This window comes from Dromiciops gliroides, chromosome 5 (assembly GCF_019393635.1).
Source record: "Dromiciops gliroides isolate mDroGli1 chromosome 5, mDroGli1.pri, whole genome shotgun sequence".
Taxonomy (NCBI): domain Eukaryota; kingdom Metazoa; phylum Chordata; class Mammalia; order Microbiotheria; family Microbiotheriidae; genus Dromiciops; species Dromiciops gliroides.
Genome location: NC_057865.1, coordinates 208,024,547 through 208,048,416, shown reverse-complemented (window position 1 = coordinate 208,048,416; position 23,870 = coordinate 208,024,547). Strand labels below are relative to the sequence as shown.

The 23,870-nt window shown below is 37.0% G+C and overlaps 1 protein-coding gene across 1 annotated transcript in view; it reads left to right on the top strand.

Moving 5' to 3' along the window:
- The window catches only part of PKP2 (plakophilin 2), a 148,118-nt gene that overhangs the window by 36,125 nt on the left and 88,123 nt on the right, over nt 1-23,870 (top strand). Inside the window, 2 exon segments of the mRNA XM_043969362.1 lie at nt 5,110-5,222; nt 5,589-6,289. Of these exon segments, the coding sequence (XP_043825297.1) occupies nt 5,110-5,222; nt 5,589-6,289 (814 nt within the window).

Here is a 23,870-nt window from a genome sequence, read left to right as displayed (position 1 = left end):
AAAGAGAAATGAGAGTGATGCAGGAGAGGCATGAGAAAAAAGTCAGCAGTTTGAAAAGCCAAATGGAAAAGGAAATTTAAAAACTGTCTGATAAAAATAACTGCCTAAGAATTAGGATTGAAAAAATGGAAGCTAGTGACCTTATGAGAAACCAAGACACAGTAAAGCAAATCCAACTGAATGAAAAAATAGATGGCAATGTGAAATATTTCCTTGGAAAAACAGATGACCTGGAAAATAAATCTAGGAGAGATATTTTGAAAATCATTGGACTACCTGAAAACCATGACCAAAACAAAAGCTTAGACACCATCCTCCAAGAGACTGAGGGAAAATTGCCCTGATATTCTAAATAGAAACTGAAAGAATCCACTGTTCACCTCCTGAAAGAGATCCCAAAAGGAAAACCTCCAGGAATATTATAGCCAAATTCCAGAACTCCCAAGTCAAGGAAAAAATACTGCAAGCAGCTAGAAAAAAGGAATTCAAATACTGTGGAGCTCCAATAAGGATAAAGCAAGATCTAGCAGCTTCTACATTAAAGGACTGAAGGGCATGGAATATGATATTCCAGAGGGCAAAGGAACTGGGACTACAGCCAAAAATCACATACCCAGCAAAACTGAGGATAATCTTTCAGAGGAAAAAATGGTATTTCAATGAGAAAGAGATCTTTCAGGCATTTGTGATGAAAAGACCTGCATTGAATAGGAAATTTGACTTTCAAATACAAGACCCTAAAGAAGCATAAAAAGGTAAACAGGAAAAAAGACTTCATGAGGGATATTAAAAGATCAAACTGTTTTCATTCCTACATGGGAAGATAATACTTCAAAATCATAAGAACTATCTCAGTAAGGAATTCACAGAAGACACAGGTCTGAACTGAATATGAAGGGATGACATCTGTAAAGCGTTTATGTTTTGTTCTTTGTGGGGCAGAAAGGGTGGGGTGTCTTATGTCTGGGGCCAGATTTGGGCTTGGGGCCTCCTGGGTCCAGAGCTGGTGCTTTGTCCACTGTGCCATCTAACTAACCCATGATGACATCATTAAAATAGGGTTGAGGTGTAAGAGGAATAGACTGGGTGAGGGAAAAGGGGAGAGATGGTCTGGGGAGAGGTAGTTCACATAAAAGAAACAAGAAAAAAGCTTATAGAGGGGAGGAGAAGAGGGGGAAGAAGTTGGGGAGTGAGTGAACCTTAATATCATCAGAATTGGCTCAAAGGAGTACTAACATACATACTCTAGGGGGCAGCTAGGTGGTGCAGTGGATAGAGCACTGGCCCTGGAGTCAGGAGTACCTGAGTTCAAATCCGGCCTCAGACACTTAACACTTACTAGCTGTGTGACCCTGGGCAAGTCACTTAACCCCAACTGCCCCACTTAAAAAAAAAAAAAAAACAAAAAAACCCATATATACTCAAGTAGGTATAGTAGTATATTTTTGCCCTGAGGGAAGGGAGGGAGATGGGAGGGGGTAGAAGGGAAGGAGGGAAGGGCAGATTGGGGGAGAGAGCAGTAAAAAAGCAAAACACTTTCAAGGAAGATGAAGATGTTCTGCATTATCGCACAAGTATGACATATTGAATTGCTTGATCTCATAGGGAGGGTTGAGGAGGGAGGGAGGAAGAAAAATTTAGAACACAGAATTAGCTCAGGGACCTTGATCTCATCAGAGTGGACTCATGGAAGGAATAACATTCATACCCAATTGGGAGGAGTAATCTATTTAACCCTGCAGGAAAGTAGGACAGGAGGAGGATAAGGAAGGAAGGGTGAAAAAAGGGAGTACAGAGTGGGGGAGAGGATAGTCAGAAGTAAAACACTTTTGAGGAGGAATAGGTAAAAAGAAGATAGAGTAAATGTCATGGGAAAGGAGTGGGATGGAGGGAAATAGTTACAATGATTGATTATAATGGCAAAACGTATGGTACCTACTTTGCTGGGCTTTTATGAAGAAAATTCTCTGTCAAGCTTAAGGTACTATATGCAGGTTATGATGAACAGGATACTATTAGAAAAACCTGGAAAGACCTACATGAACTGAAGCAGAGTGAAATGTACTGTATACAAAATAACAGCAATAGTGGGGGATGATCTGCTGGGAAGCATGTGGTTATTTTCAGCAAGGCAATGATCTAATATAACCCTGAAGGACTTATGAAGATTGCAGCCCATCTGCAGAGAAAGAACTGATAGTATCTGAAAACAGATGGAAACACATTAAAAATTTTTTTTTCTTTTCCTCTTTGACAATCCCTTAATCTGAAGTTTTGGGGTTGTTGTTTTTTTTTTGACTGTTTTCCCTCACAACTAGCTAATATGGGAATTTTTCCATGACTACTCATGTACAACTTACTTTGAATTGCTTAAGTTCTTGTGGTTGGGGGGTGGGAATGGAGGGAGGAAGAGAAGTTGGAACACAAAGTTTTAAAAAATTGATATTAAAATTTGTTTTTATGTATATTTTGGAAAATAAAATTCTATTCAAAGTAAAAAAAAAAGAACCACTTTGGCTGCATCCCATAAATGTTTATATTTTTCTCATTATTGTCATTTTCTTCAATACAATTAGCAATTGTTTCTATGAAAAAATTAACTGGGAATTAAATAAATTGATTCTAAATATGGGAGGGTCAAAGAATGATCATAGAAACAGTAGAAAATTTCATTAAAGGTAATGACAAATATGAACTGTTTTTTTCATGTAGCCAAAGCATTCTTTATGGGAAATCTACCAGAGGGGGAAAAAACAGATCAATGTATGCAACTAAACAAAAAATCTACAAAACCATGAAAATTTAAATTCCCAATTAAACACCAAAATAGAAATCCTGGAAATCACAGAATAGATTAACACAACTGAAAGCAAAAAGCAAAAGAAAAAACCCACTAACTAAATAAAACTAGGAGCTGGTTTTCTTTTTGAAACAAAGAAAACATCAAAACAGATAAAACATTTGGGAATTGGATTGAAAAGTAGGAACACCCAATTAACAGTATCGAGAAAATGGAAAAGTAAAATTCACAACACATGAAGAAATAAAATGTATTATTAGAAAATATTTTGGTCAACTCGTTACCAATAAAATAACAAATAAAATGGATGACTATTTAGAAAAATACAAAATACCCACATCATCAGAAGAAATAGAGAATCTAATCAAGACAAACTTAAAAAAAGAAATTGCACAATCCATAAATGAACTTAAAAAGAAAAAAAAATCCTTCGGCTAGATGGATTGACAAGAAATTCTATCAAACACTTCAAGAAAAATTAGTTCCAGTATTACACAATGCTTGCACATTTGATTACATAAAAATGTAAAAATGTAAAAAACAAAACAAATATAGCTAAATTTAAAATGGTAATGATTGACTGGGGGAAAATCTTTGCAGCAAGTTTTTTCTTCTGATAAAGCTTCAAGATTTATAAGTAACTAACTCAAATTTATAATATCAAGTCATTTCTTCATTGAAAAATCATTGAAAAATGCTCCAAATCACTAATAAGTAGAAACATGAAGATTAAATCAACTCTGAGTTGGTCACATCCATCAGATTGACAATGGTGACAAAAAAGGAAAATGATATTTTGGAGGGTTTGTGGGAAAACAGATACAGTAGGTGGAGGTGTCCATTGGTCCAGCCATTTTGGAAAACAACTTAACATTATTCCCTCATTGTCACTAAATGATGCACACCATTTGAATTAGCACTATCATTTCTCTGTCAATAGCCCAAGGAAATCAAAGAAAGAGGAAACAGACCCATATATAGAAAAATATTTATAGCAGCTCTTTCATAGTGAAAAAAGAAAACCTGGAAATAAGAAAGTACCCAGTTGAGGTTCCCAGGATTCCTTTAATATGTAACTTGTTTGTACCTAATTATTTTCATGTTGTCTTTTAAACTGGGAGGTCTTCAAGAGCAGAAACTATCTTTTACCTTTCTTTGTATGCTTAGCACTTAGTACAGTACTCATCATATAGTGGGTGCTTAATAAATGTTTATTGACAATGACTGGAATGGAATATTATTTCTTTTTTTTGTTGTTGTTGTTTTGTTTTGTTTTGGGGTTTTTTGTGGGGCAATGAGGGTTAAAGTGATTTGTCCAGGGTCACACAGCTAGTAAGTGTCAAGTGTCTGAGGCTGGATTCGAACTCAGGTACTCCAGAATCCAGGGCCAGTGCTTTATCCACTGTGCCACCTAACTGCCCCTGGAATATAATTTCATAATAAGAAAGGTTTTTAGAGAAACCTAGGAAGAATTGTGTGAACTGATGTGAAGTGAACAAAGGCAGGAGTAAAATTTGTAATGATTAAAAAAAAACTTAAAGTTTTAAGAACTCTAATCAAAACACTAACCTACCATAACCCCAGAGGACTGAAAATAAAGCATGCTTTTTACTGGATTGGTTGACCTCAAGATGCAGAAATAGCCATATATTTTTGGACATGGCCAAAGTGATTTTTTTTTTTTTACTTTTTTTAATGGAGGGAGGGGAGCACATATGAGGAACAGAAATAAATGCATGCTAATTGAAAAAAATCAAGTAAATGCATTCTAGTCTCATAGAAGTTGCCTTGCTCTTTCTTCGTTAGGTGTATCAGTGGAATATTTTTTTCTGGACTTGTGGTCAGAAAGCACTAGATTTGAATTCTGCCTCCAAAACTCCAAAAGCAGAGTTACCCTGAGAGAGTCACTTGACATCTCCAAGACTTACTTTCCTCTTCTATAAAGTGGGGATAATTATAGCTCTTTCACAAAGGGTTGTGAGAAGAAAATGAGATGTTTTACATAAATTGTTTTACAAACCTTATAGTTTGTAAGCCCATACCTTTTCAGCCTAAAACTACTATGTTCCATTTTTCTAATTACACAGTTAATTTTTTCTGAAAATATCATAATCACTCTTGAGATAATTCTAGACATACAGCATTATTATAAAATTAACATCAGTATTCTCTATTCCAAACTTATTTACATATTACTGACCTTGATTACATTCCTTGATTACATTCCTCCAACTTATCCCAGGGCCTCTTATGGAACAGTTATTAATCTGGTAATGGTCTTAATTATTTAATTTTTTTTTTTACTATAGGGAGCCTGCCTCGAACCAGAAGTGTTCCAGAGTATGTCTACAACCTGAATTTAGTTGAAAATCATCTCTCTCTAGGGTGTAACCCTGTTACCAAAACATATGACACTTTAAAGGTGAGGAATTTACAAGACAAAACTCCATGTTTAACAGATTATCAGTGTGGGGAGTACAGGCTTTCTTAGCTTCCCCCATTCTGTTTTCTTGTGCATAGCCAATTCATAGTCGAATAATGGGGAAATTAATTTTGTGTGGGCGGGGGGGGGGGAACTGGAAGCTGCAAATAGTACATGCAGCCTTGTACAATGAGTAGAATCTGTGTTGATTGTCTTTGCTTAGGCAGGTGCTCATCTCCCTTTCGGATGTTTTGGTCTTTCAGTTATTGATTGCTTATTTAATAATCCTTGGGATAGTTGTTTTTTTGACAAAAAAACAAAATCTGATGCATGTTTTTTTTTTTAATTTATGTCTTTTCTGTTCAGGAAGGGACAACAGCTACTTATGAGAATCACTTGGAAAGAGGAAGAGCACGATATAATTCACAAAAGTCAATGGAAGAAAGGTCTCAAAGGCAACCTCTGAGAAGACTTGAGATATCTCCTGGGAGTAGTCCTGACAGAGTGAATTATGCACATAGTGACTACCATTATATCCAGAAAAACCAGGCAGGACACAATTTGAGGCTTCTTGAGAGCAGAAGATCCACTGTCCTCATGCCACCAAGATATGCTCGTTCAGAAATTGTTGAATTCAACCGTCGTGGTACAATGGGCAGGCAACATCATTATGATACTTACCATAGGCAATACCAGTATGGATCTGTTAGTGACACAGCTTTCGATAGCTTCCCTGCCAGCCCAGCAATACTCACATACCCCAGACCAGGAACCAGTCGAAGTATGGGGAACCTCTTGGAGAAAGAGAACTATCTGACTTCAGGGCTTGCTTCAGGACAAGTCAGACCACTAATGTCTCTACAACAAGGCTGCCAGAATAAGCAATCTGCTCGTTCTACTTGGAATCAGAGTTCTTTCCGTAGCACTCAAACTCTGAGAGATGTTCTGCCTAGTGTCAGTGCAGGAACCAGTGGGAAACAAACACATATGACAATTGGCCAGGCAGCAACAGCAGGAGGTGGTAATTTACTAGCTGAAAGAGCTGCTTTCAGTGATTCCCAAGTTGGGTAAGTCTGTCTCTTGAATCTGTTATTTATGATCAGTACTAGCACATTCTGTTCCTGAACCTATTGACATGTGAGCTGGCACTTTTCAGTCTTCCAGAGATAAGTGATTAAAATAATACACATTCTGCCATTTGACTAACTGGCAACTTAGATTGCTGTGTTATCTTGGGAAAAAGGTCAAGCTACCCTTTCATGTTCCTGCTTTTCAAGTTACTGGAGCTTAAGCATTTTATATAACATAGAGGGAACTTTGTACAAATTGAATGTTGACTGATGCAGTAAGTATAACTACATAGGATGAAGATCAGGTCTGAGAGGAGGATAAGTTGTAAAATAAATGAAAATGTGAATTTCATAGTAGACTATGATGGATTATTTTATGATTGTTTTTGGCCATTATTTTTGGAAGAAAAGAAAGAAGCATACTGTCTTAATGTAGACAAGGTTCAAGTGAGGGATCACAAATAATATTGGGAACTGCTTATATAATTGAAAATAAAAGGGATAGTAAAGAATTTATTTATTTTTTTAGTTTTAAAAAAATATTTATTTTAATTTTTCTCAGTTACATGTAAAGATTTTTTTTGAGTTCTAAATTTTTCTCCTACGCTCCTTTCCCTCCCTGCTCCTGAAGCCAGTAAGCAATATGATATAGGTTATACATTACAATCATGTTTTTGAATTTTTTTTGCTTTAAATTTTCATTTTATTTAGAATTTTCCCCAAGTTACATGTAAAAAAAAACAATTTTTTTCACATTGATTTTTGTGGGGTTTTTGTTTTGTTTTGTTGTTGTTTCTTTCTTTGTGGGTCAATGAGGGTTAAGTGACTTGCCCAGGGTCACTCAACTGGTAAATTTCCTCTTCAGTTAACCTGGGCAGTTTGTAGTTTTGTAAATATTCATCCATTTCATTTATATTGTCAAATTTATTGGCATACAGTTGGGCAAAATAATTCCTAATTACTGATTTAATTTCCACTTCATTGGTGGTAACATCACCCTTTTCATTTTTGATACTGGTAATTTGGTTTTCTTTCTTTTTTTAATCAAATTAACCAATATTTTATCTATTTTATTGTTTTTTTCATAAAACCAGCTCATAGTTTTATTGATTAATCCTATAGTTTTTTTGCTTTCAATCTTATTAATTTCTCCTTTAATTTTCAGGATCTCTAATTTAGTATCTAACTGGGGATTTCTAATTTGTTCTTTTTCTAGTTTTTTAAGTTGCATGCCCAATTCATTAATCTCCTCTTTCTCTTTTTTATTCATGGAAGCATTTAGAGCTATAAATTTCTCCTAAGCACTGCTTTGGCTGCATCCCATAGATTTTGGTATGCTGTCTCATTATTGTCATTCTCTTGGATATAGTTATTGATTGTTTCTATGATTTGTTGTTTGACCCATTCATTCTTTAGAATGAAATTATTTAGTTTCCAGTTGATTTTCATTCTACTTTTCCCTGGCTCTTTCTTACATGTAATTTTTATTGCATCATGATCTGAGAAGGATGCATTTATTATTTCTGCCTTTCTACATTTGACTGTGATGTTTTTGTGCCCTAATACATGGTCAATTTTTGAAAATGTGCCATGTACTGCTGAGAAAAAGGTATATTCCTTTCTATTCCCATTCAATTTTCTCCAGACATCTATCATGTGTAACTTTTCTTGTAATCTATTCACCTCTTTCACTTCTTTCTTATTTATTTTTTGGCTAGATTTATCTAATTCTGAGAGGGGGAGATTCAGATCCCCCACTAGTATAGTATTACTGTCTAATTCCTCTTGTAACTCATTTAACTTCTCCTCTAAGAATTTGGATGCTATACCACTTGGCACATACATATTTAATATTGATATTACTTCATTATCTATACTACCTTTTAGCAAGATGTCATTTCCTTCCTTATCTCTTTTAATGAGATCTATTTTTGCCTGTGCTTTGTCTGAGATAAGGATTGCTACCCCTGCTTTTTTTTACTTTAGCTGAAGCATAATATATTCTGCTCCAGCCTTTTACCTTTACTCTGTGTGTATCTCTCTGCTTCAAATGTGTTTCTTGTAAACAGCATATTGTAGGATTCTGGTTTTTAATCCACTCTGCAATTCGCTTCCGTTTTATGGGAGAGTTCATCCCATTCACATTCACAGTTATTATTACTGACTGTCTATTCTCCTCCATTCTCCCTTTGTACTTTTCCCCCCTTCTTTCACCCTATTCCTCCTCACCGACGTTTTACTTCTTATCCCTGCCTCCCCCAATCTGCCCTACCTTTTTATCACCCCTCTCTCTTTTCTTTACCCTTTTCTCCCTTGCTTTTGTCCTCCCTTCTATCAGTCCCCCCTTTCCCTTCCCCTTTTGCTTCCCTAAAGATTGAGCTAAGTTTCTTTATCCCAATGAATGTATATGTTATTCCCTCTTTGAATCAAATCTAATGAGAGTAGGGTTGAAACAATGTTTACCCCTCCTTTCTTTCCCTCTATTGTAATAGGTTTTTTTTTCACCTCTTCATATGATATAATTCATCCCATTCCACCTCCCCTTTCCTCTCCTCCCCATAGACTCCCTTTTTAACCCCTTAGTTTTTTTTTGTATCACCACATCAAAGACAATTTATATTTATATCCTCTGTGTAAAGTTCTTCTCTCTGCCCAAATACATTTATAGTTCTTAAGAGTTATGAGTATTATCTTCCCGTGTAGGGATATAAACAGTTTAACCTAATTGAGTAACCTTTTTTTTTTCCCTCTGTTTACCTTTTTAAACTTCTCTTGAGTCTTGTATGTTAAGATCAAATTTTCTATTTAGTTATGGTCTTTTCATCAGGAAAGATTGAAAGTCTCCAATGTCATTGAATGTCCATCTTTTCCCCTGAAAGAGAATGTTAAGTTTTGCTGGGTAATAGATTCTTGGCTGCAATCCAAGCTCCTTTGCCTTCCAGAATATCATATTCCAAGCCTTGCGGTCCTTTAATGTTGAAGCTGCCAGGTCCTGAGCAATCCTGACTGTGGCTCCATGATATTTAAATTGCTTCTTTCTGGCTGCTTGGAGTATTTTATCCTTCACCTGGTAATTCTGGAATTTGGCTACAATATTCCTTGGAGTTTTCCTTTTGGGGTCTCTTTCAGGAGGTGATCGGTGGATTCTTTCAATGATGATTTTATCCTCTGATTCTATGATATGAGGGTAGTTCTCCTTAATAATTTCCTGGAATATGGTGTCTAGATTCTTTTTCTGATCATGGCTTTCAGGCAGTCCAGTGATTCTCAAATTGTCTCTCCTGAATCTGTTTTCCAGGTCAGTTGTCTTTCCAATGAGGTATTTCACATTTTCTTCTATTTTTTCATTCTTTTGATTCTGCTTGACTGATTCCTGGTGTCCTTCCAACTGTCCAATTTTAATTTTTAAGGCATTGTTTGCTTCAGTGAGATTATGCACCTTTTTTTCCATTTGGCCAAGTGAATTTTTTAAGGCATTGTTTTCTTCAATGAGATTATGCACCTTTTATTCCACTTGGCCAGATGAATTTTTTAAGGCATTGTTTTCTTCAGTCAAATTATGCACTTTCCCCCCCCCATTTGGCCAGTCAATCTTTGTACTTTCTTTTCCAAGCTGCTGATTCTTTTTTCATAATTTTCTTGTTTTGCTTTCATTTCTCTCCCCATTTTTTCTTCTATTTCTCTCAATTGATTTTTTAAATCCTTTTTGAGCTCTTCCAGGAAGGCTTTTTGTTCTTGAGACCAATTCACCTTTCCTCGTGAGGCTTCACACGTAGGCAATTTGAAGGGTATTGTCCTCATCTGAGTTTGTGTTGGCTTCTTCCCTATTGATACAGAAGCTCTCAATGGAGAGGGCTCTTTTTTGCTTCTTACTCATTATTGCAGCTCATTTATTTATTTTTTAAGTTGAGGTCTGCTCTGGGGGCACCAGGGTCCTTGTTTTGGGCTTCTTGTGCAGGGTTATAGGTGCTGTGTGACTGGCTTTTTACTCTGAGGCCTTTATAGTGTGTGTAGTTCACCCCCCTGCACTTCCTGTCTGACTGCAGTCGTCCAGGTGCCAGATCCCGCCTGTCCCGTTCGTGGCCTTACAGCTGGTGACCTGCCCTCCCGGCCAGTGCACGTAGGTTTTTTCACTGTCCTTGGCCACCAGATTTTTGAGCCAGGTTCCAGGGGCCTCAGTTGTTTGGCTGTGGCCCGCAGCTCCTGCTGACTTTCCCTGACCCCCTCGGTGCTGGGTTACTGCTCTGCGCTGGGCCTCCCTTTTGCCTGAGTCAGACCGACCTTTTCCTGAAGTCTTCTAAATTATCTCTGGTTGGAAGACTGTGTCTCTCTGTCTCTTTGCAGGTTCTGTAGTTTCAGAATCTGTCCAGAGGCTTGATTTAATGTTCTTTTTGAGGGAACAGAAGGAGAGCTCAGGCAGCTTGCTGCTTCTTCTCCGCCATCTTGGCTATGACCTGGACCACAAAGTTTTAAAAAATTAATGTTAAAATTTGTATTTTGCATGTAATTTGGGAAAATAAAATTCTAAATATTGAAAAAAAATAGAATATCAGGGCAGTTTTCCCTGACTATTTCTTGGTAGATGATGTCTAAGCTCTTTTTTTTTTTTTTTTTTTTTAGTGAGGCAATTGGGGTTAAGTGACTTTCCCAGGGTCACACAGCTAGTATGTGTCAAGTGTCTGAGGCTGGATTTGAACTCGGGTCCTCCTGAATCCAAGGCCAGTGCTCTATGCACTGTGCCACCTAGCTGCCCCTAGTCAAATAATTTTCAAGACATCTCTCCTGGATCTATTTTCTAGGTCAGTTGTTTTTCCAAGGAAATATTTCACTTTGCCTTCTATTTTTTTCACTCTTTTGGTTTTGCTTTTCTTGATTTTTCATAAAGTTATTAGCTTCCATATGCTCAATCCTAATTTTTAGGCAATTATTTTCATCAGAGAGCTTTTGAACCTCCTTTTCCATTTGGCCAATTTGGCTTTTCAAGCTGTTTACTTTTTTTTTTCATGACTTTCTTGCATCTCTCTCATCTCTCTTTTTATTTTTTCCTCTACTTCTCTTACTTTATTTTCAAAGTCTATTTTGAGCACTTCTTTGTCCTGAAACCAATTCATATTTTTCTTGGAAGCTTTGCATATAGGAGCCCTGGCCTTGGTATCCTCTTCTGAGGGTGTACCTTGATATTCCTTGTCACCATAGACACTTTTTAGGGTCAGCATTTTTTTCTGTCTGCTCATTTTCCTAGCCTGTTTCTTGACTTTTAACTCTTTCTTAAAGTGGGGCACTGCTTCCAGGATGCACTGTCCCAATCTTCCAGGGGTCCAAGGTGGTATGATTTAAGGAGAGGCACATTCCCCACTCCCCTGGCCTGTGCTCTGCTCTGCAAGCAACCACAGGGCTTCTTGCCTTTTAACTGAAAAGTGAATCCTGTTTCACTGTGGCTGCATGCTCTGGTGTGCCTTCACCCCTCCCTTGCCTGGACCACCTTCTAAGACTGCTTCCTGTGTCTGAGAGTGGGCAAAACAGCAGAGTCCCCCCCTCAGCACCAGCAGAGACTTCTGTAATCTCCTTCGAGCCAACCACTCGACCCCCTCACTGTCCATGAGCTGAGTTCCAGAAGCAGCTGCTGTCACAACTGATTCAGAAGCTCCTGAGGCCTGCTTCTCTGGGACAGCCTACCTGGAGCTGGATCTGCGCTGGCACAGCCTGCTACAGAGCTGCGCTCCACTCTCACCCTGGTACAATATACCTTTCCTGCTGACTTTCTAATTTGTCTTTGACTGGAAAATTATCTCACCCCATCCTTTTGTGGGTTCTGCTGCTCCAGAAATTGTTCTATGGCATTGTTTGAAGGTATTTGGAGGGGTCCTGGGGAGAGCTCAGAGAAGTCGCTGCCTTTCCTCCACCATCTTGGCTCTGCCCCAATTTAATGTTATTTCGAGATAAGTTTGGGAGAACTCAGGTGACTTCCTGGCTTCTCTTCCACCATCTTGGCTCAATAGTAAATAATTTTTGTAGGCCTGTTTATTTTTGAATGACTGATACATATTGATCCTAGAATCAGCTGCTAGTGAATTTTTTATGGTATTCCTTACCAATTATGTATCCCTTGTTTTTATTGTTCATTTAGATTTGGGAACTAGCTATTTCTGAGGTTAACCATTTAAAAAATTATCTATTAAGATATGCCAAGATTTTCTGCAATTAGTTTTATTCTTTATAGTTACTACCATTCAATTTGACATGTATTAAGGCTTGTTGTGTGCCAGGCCCTGGAAAACTTGAAAATACAATTTTAACCTTTTAGGGATTTATAATATAATTGGGGTTCAGGTAGGGACAGGGATAAGCTATGCAAAGGAAAAGGGGAAGGAGAATAACCATTTGTTAAGCACCTACTATGTGATAAGGCACTATGTCAAGTTCTTTACAAATATTATCTCATTTGATTTTGACAACAAGATTAGGATGTAGGTGCTGTTATTATACTCATTTTACAATTTACAATTTTAAGGCAGGCAGATTAAGTGATTTGCCCACGGTCACACAACTAGCAAGTGAATGAGGCTGGATTGAATTTAAGTCTTCCCATCTTTAGGCCCACAATTCTATCCACTGAACCTCTAGGTGCTGCAGAAGTCAGAGTGATCTGAAACATTCAAGGAGAGAGTGAACACTTATAACTGGGGAGATCAGGGAGGGCATAATAAAAGAGGTACTGCCTTAGCTAGTTCTTGTAAAAGGAGAGTTTTAGTAACTGTTCATGGGATATGAGGTAGGCAACATAAAATAGGATGGTAATTGTATTCATGAGTGTAAGCAGAAGAATGCAAGTTGAGATTGTAGAAGAATACCTTTAATTTCAATTTAGCTGGTGCATAAAGTAGACAATGAATACCATGAAGTAGACCACACAAAAAGAGAAATTGGAGCCAGGTTGTGAAGGGCCTTTAATGATAGGCTAAATACTTTGTTTTATTTCATCGAAGTGTACAATTAGGCTTTTGGGGTAGAAAGTGATAGGTAGAGTGAAGAATCAGGAATTATTATGAAATTTAGAAGATAAATGACTAGAACAATGGTGGTGCCCTCAACAAAAATAGGGAAATTTGGATGAGATTGGTTTTCTCTTTCATGAGCTGGGTCACCTAAATTCTAGTGGAGAGGTACAAGGATAGAACTGTTATCCTTGGAGTAAGTACTCACCCAGAATTCTGTTTGCACCCTGCCCTATCCTAGTTCTGTGGTGCCCAAGATTAAGGAGCATGTTCCCCAAGGGTTAGGGACATCTCATCAGTCAGCCACATCTTTCAGAGACTGACTTTCTACAGGACCTGGACCCTAAAGGAAGAAATAGAGGAGAAAAAAGCCTGCATTCTAATTTAATAATTGGTTGTTAATATAATAGCAAAATAATAATTTCTCTCAATAATAGGTGCTATTCAGAGAAAATATATATTGATGATAGACCTAGTACACTCTCTGCTTTGGTGACTATGGCTCTAATTTACCTTCAGGATATACTACATGCATGTGTCCCAACAGTACCTGCATATCCATATAACAAGAAAGTGAAAGTGATAACACCATTTATAGTTTTGCAGAATGGCCAGATTATATCAATACTTCACAGTATGCAACTAGGTTGTGAGGTAGATAGAACACTGGGTCAGGAAGATGAGTTCAAAAGAAACCTCAGAAACTTACTAACTGTGTAACCTTGGGTAAGTCACAACCTCTGTTTGCCTCAGTTTCCTCACTTGTAAAATGGTGGTAATAATAGCACCTACTTCACAGAGTTGTTGCTAGAATAACACGAGAATAACATTTATAAAGCACTTAACATAATGCCTGGAACATATTAGGTGCTATATAAATGCTAGTTATTTTTATTGTTATTGAACAAGCTATGCATTAAATTCATGATCCTAATACTATTCAAACAAATGTAAACAGAGAAAAAATAATAAAAGAGGAGCATTTTGAACATGTGGCAATTACCATGTGCAAGACATTATCATCTGGCTACATGTGCATTTTGTAAATTTCACCTGAATTATCATGTTAGTTTAATTATTGGTGGCCCTTGACCTTGTATTAGTGTTTATGAGGATGGACTATGTGGCCTTTTTTTAAGAAAACAATTTCCTCTCAGTTACACATAAAGACAATTTTTTTTTGCGGGGCTTTTTTGGGGGGGGGGTTAAGTGACTTGCCCAGGGTCACACAGCTAGTAAGTGTCAAGTGTCTGAGGCTGGATTTGAACTCGGGTCCTCCTGAATCCAGGGCCAGTGCTGAGCCACCTAGCTGCCCCCCCCCAAGGCAATTTTTAAACATTTATTTCTTAAAAATTTTGAGTTTCAAATTTTCTCTTTCCTTCTCTCATCCTCCCAGACGGGGGGACCCTTCCCTGAGATAATAAGCAATAAACAAGACAATAAGTGATTGGTTCAGTCATGCAGATCATGTTACCTTATTAGTCATATTGTGAAAGACGACACAGACACAAAGAAAAAAAACACATAAAAATTCATTCAAATTCTAGGAATTGTCTTGGATCATTGTATTGCTGAAAATAGATAAGGCATTCACAATTGATCATCATGCAATATTGCTGTTATTGTGTACAATGTTTTCCTAGTTCAGCTCACTTTATTTTGCATTAGTTCTTATAAATCTTTCCAGGTTTTTCTGAACTCTGCTTGCTCATCATTTCTTATAGCAGAGTAATATTTCACTGTAATTATATACCACACTTTGTTCAGCCATTCCCAAATTGATGCACAACCCCTCAATTTCTAATTCTTTGCCACACCAAAAAGAGCAGATGTAAACATTATAGTACAAATTGGTCCTTAACCCTTTAAAAAAAAATCTCTTTGGGATGCAGACCTACTGCTGCTATTGTTGAGTCAAAGGGTATGCATAGTGTGATTGCTCTTTGGGTGTATTTCCAAATTGCTCTCCAGAATGGTTGGATAAGTTCACAATTCCACTGACAGTGTATTAGTGTCCCAATTTTACTACATCTCCTCCAACATGTATTATTTTCCTTTTCTGTCATATTAGCCAATCTGATAGATGTGAGGTGGTAGCTTAGAGTTGTTTTAATTTGCATTTCTGTAATCCATAGTGATTTAGAGCAAAGCTTATTAAACTTGGAGTCACATAACTGAATGTAAGAGTCACAAAAAATTTGGCAACAGTAAAAGGTTATGTTTACCTATTTTATATACCTTATGGTTTATACTTTATAGGTTGCATAAAAATTTCTCACCCAAAAAGGGGTTGTGAGTGAAAAAAATTTAAAAAACTGTGATTTAGAGCATTTTTCATATGATTATAGATAGCTTTAATTTCTCCTGAAAACTGCCTATTTATTTCTTTTGACTGTTTAATCCATTAGGACATAACTTATATTCTTATAACTCAGTTCTCTACATATTTGAAAAATTAGGCTTTTATTATATTTTGCTGTTAAAAATTGTTTCCCAGCTCTCTACTTGCCTTGTAATCTTGGTTCCATTTGGTTTTGTTTGTGCAAAATCTTTTTAATTTAATATAATCAAAATTGTCCATTTTATAAGTTCTATATCTCTTGTTTGGTCCTAAATTCTTGCTTATGTTATCACCCTTTATATTTAAATCATGTACCCATTTGTATCTTACTTTGGTATATAGCATGAGATACTGATCTTTATCTAGTTTATGTCACACTGTTTTCTACTTTTCCTGGGAGTTTTTGTCAAATAGTGAATTCTTTTCCCAAAAGTTGGGGTCTTTGGATGTATCAAACACTAGATTACTATGGTCATTTACTAATGGTTCTTGTGTTCCTAATCTATTCCACTGATCTACCACTCTATTTCTTAGCCAGTAAAATATAGTTTTGATGATTACTACTTTCTTGTTTCTTTTCTTTTCTTTCTTTCTTTCTTTCTTTCTTCCTTCCTTCCTTCCTTCCTTCCTTCCTTTCTTTCTTTCTTTCTTTCTTTCTTTCTTTCTTTCTTTCTTTCTTTCTTTCTTTCTTTCTTTCTTTCTTTCTTTCTTTCTTTCTTTCTTTCTTTCTTTCTTTCTTTCTTTCTTTCTTTCTTTCTTTCTTTCTTTCTTTCTTGGCCAGGCAAGGAGAGTTAAGTGACTTGCCCAGGGTCACACAGCTAGTAAATGTCAAGTGTCTGAGGTCAAATTTGAACTCAGATCCTTCTGAATCCAGGGCCAGAGCTTTATCCACTGTGCCATCAAGCTGCCCCATGATTACTACTTTATAATACAGTTTGAGATTTGGGACAGCTAGGCCATCTTCCTTCACATTTGTTTTCATTATTTCCTTGATATTCTTGACCTTTTGTTTTTCCAGATGAATTTTTTTATTTTTTTTTTACTCTATAAAATAATTTATTGATAGGTTGTTATGGCACTGAATAAGTAAATTAACTTAGGTGGAATTGCTATTTATATTATTGGCTTGACCTACCCCTCAGCAATTGATATTTCTCCAGTTGCTTAGATCTTCACTTTCTATGAAAAGTGTTTTGTAATTGTGTTCATATAGTTCTGGGTTTGTCTTGGCAGGTAGATTCCCAACTCCCAAGTATTTTATATTATCTTGAGTTATTTTAGATGAAATTTCTCTATCTCTTGCTGCTGGATCTTGTTGGTAATATATAGAAATGCTGATGATTTATGTGGGTTTATTTTATATCCTCCAACTTTACTAAAGTTGTTAATTATTTCAAGTAGTTTGATTCTTGAGGATTCTCTCAGTATATCATCATATCATCTGCAAAGAGTGATAGGTTTGGTTCCTCATTGCCTATTCTAATTCCTTCAATTTCTTTTTCTTTTCTTATTGCTATAGCTAACATTTCTAGTGCAATATTGAATAATAGTGGTGATAATGGGCACCCTTGTTTCACCCCTGATATTATTGGAAAGACTTCTAACAACCCCATTCAAGATAATGATTATTGATGGTTTTATATAGATGCTGCTTATCATTAGCTTCCACTTGCCCAATTCTACTTTTTAAGGAATTGTAGATTTTTTATACATCTTTTCTCATATTTTGTGCTTCTTTTACCAAGCTGTTGACTCTTTTTTCATGATTCTCTTGCATAACTCTCATTTCTTTTCCCAATTTTTCTTCTATCTATCTTTTTTGATTTTTAAAATCCTTTTAGAGCTCTTTCAGGAATTCTTTCCAGGCCTAAGACCAATTCAATTGAATCGCTCTTTGAGGTTTTGCATATAAACATTTCACTTTTCCTCCTCTGAGTTAGTGTTTTGATCTTCCCTGTTACCATGGTAGCTTTCTATGGCTAAGGGTTGGGTTTTTATGGTTAATTTCCAGACTTTTTTTGTTACTTTTAAATTTTAGCTCTGCTCCTGAGGAACAGGAGGCAATGTCCCAAACTTCTTGCGCTGGGATCTCTGGGCCTAGTGGCTCATTTACTTTACTGGGGCCTGGATCCAGGGCTGGTACTTAACCTGTTGTGCCAGGCTTCTTAGGATGGTAGCTTTCCTGATATGCTGGGATTTCTTGGCCTGGTCAAACATGTTGTACCAGGACCACTAGGTCCTGAGTCTACTGGGCCTCCTGGGCCTGGCTACTTGCCTGCTCAGGGCTAGAAGTCTCACAGCTGGCCCACTTTGCAGCTGGACTTCTGTGTCAGTGCCATGAAGCCTTGGTTGCTGATATGTCCTGGGGCTAGGGACCTCCTACTGGTTTGTCCAGACACCACCTGTGCTAGGTCAAACTCCCCTTTTACCTAAGTAAGACAGAACCTTCTAAATTATCTTGGGCTGGATAATTGTATCACCCAGTCCATTTATGAGTTCTGCCACTCCAGAATTCATTTGAAGTATAGTTTAAAGTTGTTTGGAGGGGAATTTGGGAGAGCTAAGGCAGCTTTCTATCTTTTCTCTGTTATTGTGGCTCTACCTCCTACAACCATGTGATCTTTACAATCCTTTCCAATTCTAAATTTGTAATCTCTCTCCCCTTGATGTCTCTCTGGGCCTCAAATTACTTATCTATAAAATTATTTGAATGGAATAAAAATTTCAAATGTTTCTTCTAGTTTTAAATTAAATCCATGATTTCAATGATCCCCAAATCCACAGGATGTCAATTTATTCCCTAATGGTTAATGATTACTGAAAGACTATTATGGAGGCAGCTAGGTGGCACAGTGGATAAAGCACCGGCCCTAGATTCAGGAGGACCTGAGTTCAAATCTGACCTCAGACACTTGACACTTACTAGCTGTGTGACCCTGGGCAAGTCACTTAACCCTCATTGCCCCACCCCCCAAAAAGTGATCTATAAAAATCACCTCTTGTTTATAAATAAAAAGAAAAAAATACTTATGGGGGCAGCTAGGTGGCACAATAGATAAAGCACTGGCCCTGGATTCAGGAGACCTGAGTTTAAATCCGGCCTCAGACACTTGACACTTACTAGCTGTGTGACCCTGGGCAAGTCACTTAACCCCCATTGCCCTGCAAAAAAAAAAAAAGAAAAGAAAAGAAAAAAAGAAATACTATTACTATCTTGAATCTACCCTATTCTTATTTTGCTTACTTTTTCCATGATTATTCATTCATTCAACAAGCTTGTATTATGTTTCCTATGTGCATCTAACAGCTAATGAATATACAAAGGTAAATGAGACATGACCTCTGTCCTCAAAGCAGTGTGTTATATCACTGAATAGAGAAAGTGGAAGGAAATAAGTGTTTAGGGAAATAGGGAGTAGAAAAGTAACATGATACAGCCTGTGTCTTAGGAAAATCATTTTGGCAACAGTTATCATTATTATTTCTATTACAATTTATTTCTATTACAATTAATTATCCTGCCCATTATCTTGCTAAGAGGTGTTGAGGGCCTGAACTTGGGTGGTAGACATGAGAGTGGAGATAAAAGAATTGATATGAAAGATCAATATCTTTAAGGTAAAAGGACAAGACATGCACAGGGAAGCTGAGGTAGTAGTAGTAGTAGACTTCCGGCACTCGCGGACAACCATGGATCAGCGCCTTGAAGAGCCACAGGCCACAGTGTGGCTGTGCAGTCCAATACAGGACTGCGTCTCATTAGTTTTTCTTCCTCCAGAGCTTGGAGGCCCATCTCAGCTGTGTGCAAGGGAGGCTGAGGAAGCTATACTAATCTCAGGGACCAGAATGGAATAACTTGACACAAGGGTTATACTTAAATCTTCAAGGATACAGTTGTCAAACACAGGTCAAAGATACCTGCTAATCGTCCTTGTCTTCCTGTTTTTCCATGAAGATGCATTTAGGTCAGTAGTTTTTGCAGCCCACACATTGTGAACAATCTGCCAAATCTAAGAAATTACCAAAGTCTTCCTCTATGAGCTTTTACATGCCTTTGGGCCTGCCAAATATTATGTCATTATTGCAAAACCTTGTACTTGGATCAAAGAAAACAGATTTAGAATTTGGAGTTGGAAGAAAACTTAGAGACTATCTTGTCCAAATCTCCATTCTAACATATGTGACACATGGTCATTCACCAGCTCTTTGAAGACTCCAAAAGGAGGGGAACTTATCACTTCTAGAAGCAGCCTAATCCACTTGAGTGATTGTAATTGTCAGAAAAATTTTTCCTGACATCAAACCTAAATTTGCTTCCTTGAAACATCTACCCATGGTTTATATTTTGCCCTTTGGCCCAAACAGAACAAATCTGCTAACATTCTAATAAGGGAAGAAGAAACAAGTATCCCTTCAAAAACTCATTGTCTTCAAAGAGTATAGAGGGAGTAAAATAAGAAAAACACAAATCTTGGTCAGGGTGGATTCATTTTATTACATATGAGTTTGAAGAGAGAAAAGAAAAGAGAAAGTAAAAGGAGAAATACATTAGTGCAAAAAAAGAGGAAGAAGGGGTAAATTTTACTATTCCTCATAATTACAATACTTTTACATGTAGGAAGGAAATGGAGAAGTGGGAATCAGATGAATATCATTGTTATCTATAATGGATAAAGGTTTGAATATACCCACCCATAAAGAAGTTAATGTGTAAATACATCAGAATAAAAAAAAAATAAGCAGGGAACAAGAAAGAGATGGTTAGTGGGGGAGAATAATTCTGAAGAGGAAATAGTCACAAGAAAAACAAAAGCAGAGGACTAGAGTTTAAGTGGGCACCTTAAATTCCCTCTTTGACAATGGATAAACAAATTGTGGTTTATAATTATATCTTAATTGCACCATTAGAAATAACAATAAAAATTATTTCAGAGTATTTTGAGCAGCCAGAAAAAAGAAAAAAAAATAATCTTGGAACCATAACTAGGATTACACAAGATTCAGTAGCTTCTACATGAAAGTATTGGAGGCTTGGAATAGAATATTGAGAAAGAAAAAGATCTATGATTGCAACCCAAAATAACCTAGGCAACAAACTTGAGCATGATCCTTAAAGGTGGCAGGGGCGGGGGGGGGGGGGGCAGGAAGAGAATGGATATTTATTTAAGTACAAGACTTTCAAGAATTCCTGATAAAAAGACCAGAGCTGAATAGAAATTTGTCTTTCAAATGTGAGACTCAAGAGAAGCATAAAAAGGTCAGCATGAAAGAGAAATTATAAGTGATTCAATAAGGTTAAGCTGCTTGTATATGGGGAGATGATACTTTTAACACCTAATCACTTTATCATTATTAGGGCAGTTATAAGGAATATACATAGACAGAGCGCAAAAGTGTGAGTTGATTATGATGGGATGATGTTTTTAAAAAAGAAAATTAAGAGGTGAGATAGGGCAATCCAGCAGGAGAAGGGGAAAGGTAGAGGTAGAATGGGGAACATTTTATGACATAATAGTCATGAGAAAGCAAGATCTTTTACAATGGAGGGTGGCATGACTTGAATCTTACTCTCATTGGAATAAGCTGAAAGGGAATAATACACAAATTTAGTTGAGTATAGAAGAGAGTTAGGAGTGGAGAGGTATAAGATAAGGGGGCAGGGCTCATAGAAGGGAGGGAGGATTAAGGGAAGCTATGGTTGATGCAAAACAATATATTTTTTTTAAATTGTAAAAGTATTTTATTATTTTCCAAAAACATTTGTTTTTATAAGATTTCTAGTTTCAAATTTTTCTCCCTCCTGCCCCTCCCTCAACCCTCCCTAAGACATCGTTATCTGATATAGGTTATATATGTACAATCACATTAAACATATTGCTGCATAAGTCTTGCTGTGAAGGAAGAATCAGAGCAAAAAGGAAAAACCTCAAAAAAGAAAAATAACAGAATCAAAAACAAAAGAAATAGTATGGTTCAATCTGCATCTAGATTCCCCAGTTCTTTTTTTTTCTGGATTTGAAGAGCATTTTCCATGGAGTTCTTTGGAGCTATACCATTGTATTGCTGAGAAGAATCAAGTCTGTCACAGTTGATCAACACATAATGTTGATGATACTGTGTACAATGTTCTCCTGGTTCTGCTCATCTCACTCATCATCAGTTCATGCAAGTCCTTCCAGGTTTCTCTGAAATCAGCCTGCTCATCATTTCTTACAGCACAATAGTATTCCATTACATTCAATATACCACAACTTGTTCAGCTATTCCTCAATTGATGGGCAATCCCTCAATTTCCAATTCTTTGCCACCACAGAAAGAGCAGCTATAAATATTTTTGTACATGTGAGTACTTTTCCCTTTTTTATGATCTCTTTGGGGAAAAGACCTAATAGTAGTATTGCTGGGTCAAAGAGTATGCACAGCTTTATAGTCCTTTGGGCATAATTCCAAATTGTTCTTTATATTCTAATAGGAACTCAGAACTCTAAGGGAATTAAAGAAGACACAAGGAGTGTCTATTATTACGTTTGGCTGATCTTAAAAGAAGGAAAGAAAAAGCAAACATTAGAGAAGAAAGGAGGAGGAGACTTTGTATCTCATAATCAAGATGCACTACATTAAGAAGACTATTAAAACAAAGAGGAAGGTGTGAAGATAGCAGGTGTCAATTTTCTTTTCATTCTCTTTCATCTTGGGGGCAGCTAGGTGGCACAGTGGATAAAGCACCAGCCCTGGGTTTAGGAGGACCTGAGTTCAAATCTGGCTTCAGACACCTGACACTTACTAGCTGGTGACCCCAGGCAAGTCACTTAACACTCATTGCCCCACCAAAAACAAACCCATAAATCATTCTCTTTCATCTGAACTGATTACAGGATGGTAGAACATACAAAGTTAGGTGTAGAGATATTCAACAGAGGGAACTGGGAGCAGGGGGAGGGGAAAGAAATATGATCTTAGACAAAGAAAAAGAAAAGGAAATTTGTTTAAGAGATAAACAATAAATACATTATGCTTAAAGGTACCATAGATAATGCATATAAATACTTAATATATACACACTGAATGGCATGGCTTATAAATACTTAAAGAAAAAGCCAAATGAGTTACAGGGAAATAGTAAAATTTTAATAGCTGAGGACTTTATGGACACCTCCCTTTCAGACCTAGACAAATATAACCAAAAAAAAAAGCAACAAGAAGTAAAGAAACTTAAAAGAATTTTAGAAAAGTTAGATATCTGGTGATTATTGAATAGGAACAGAAAGATATATACATATTTCTCATCCATGTGTAGTAACACATAAAATTAACAAATCCAGAAAAACAGATATAGCCTTTGCTGCACAGGAACATTATATTCGATAAAAAGCAGATGAAGAAAGGATTCAATTGTTAATAGACATTTATTTAGTGCCCACCATATGTCAGGGTGCACTTGGAATACCAAAAAAAGGTAAAAGATAGGACCTCAAGGAGCTCACAATCTAAAGCAGCACATAAAAAGAAGCAAAAATCAGGAGGATTGGGACACAGGAGGGAGATGGTTACCCAGTGAAGCATGATGAAATCCTGTAGGGAGGGAGGGAAATGATCTGAGAAGGTATGAATTTCAGAGTAATTTTATCTGGCAGAATGATGGATTTCTGTAGATGATGAAATCATCAGCCAAGTAGGAAATGATAAGGTGAATTCCCTGGATTTTCTCCTCAAACCCAGAAGGAGCACCCAGATGTCTATCCACATGCTTTCCCACCAGAGAGAGAAAGAAGGAAGGAAAGGAAAGGAAGAGGATAGTGAGCCCTAGGGGCAAGAGCTGCTGAGGAGGTATCAGTTTGTTTTATCTTTCAGAATGGTGAGTTTCTGGAGATCATAAAATATAGGTCAACCATGTGGGAAATGAAGGATTAAAAATCTGAGACTAATAGAACACTTAAGAAACTAAGAGTTTCAAAAATGAATATTTACAACAATAGCTAATGTAAAATGACAACAATGAGACAGAATGCCAAAAGTTGTTCAATTTAGCTAAAGCAATATTTAGGAGAAAATTTAGTCATCAAGAACCTTTGGCTTTTGGCTCCCAGCTCATGGTGGTGAAGGTGCAACTTCTTTCGGTCATCCTGAATCCAGGTTCATTCGACACCAGCAGCCACCCCGCAGCGACCAGGCCAAGCCTCCACCTTTGTCGCCACCATGCTGCCTAAGGTGCACTGGTAGTGAAGTTGGTGCCACATCAGCT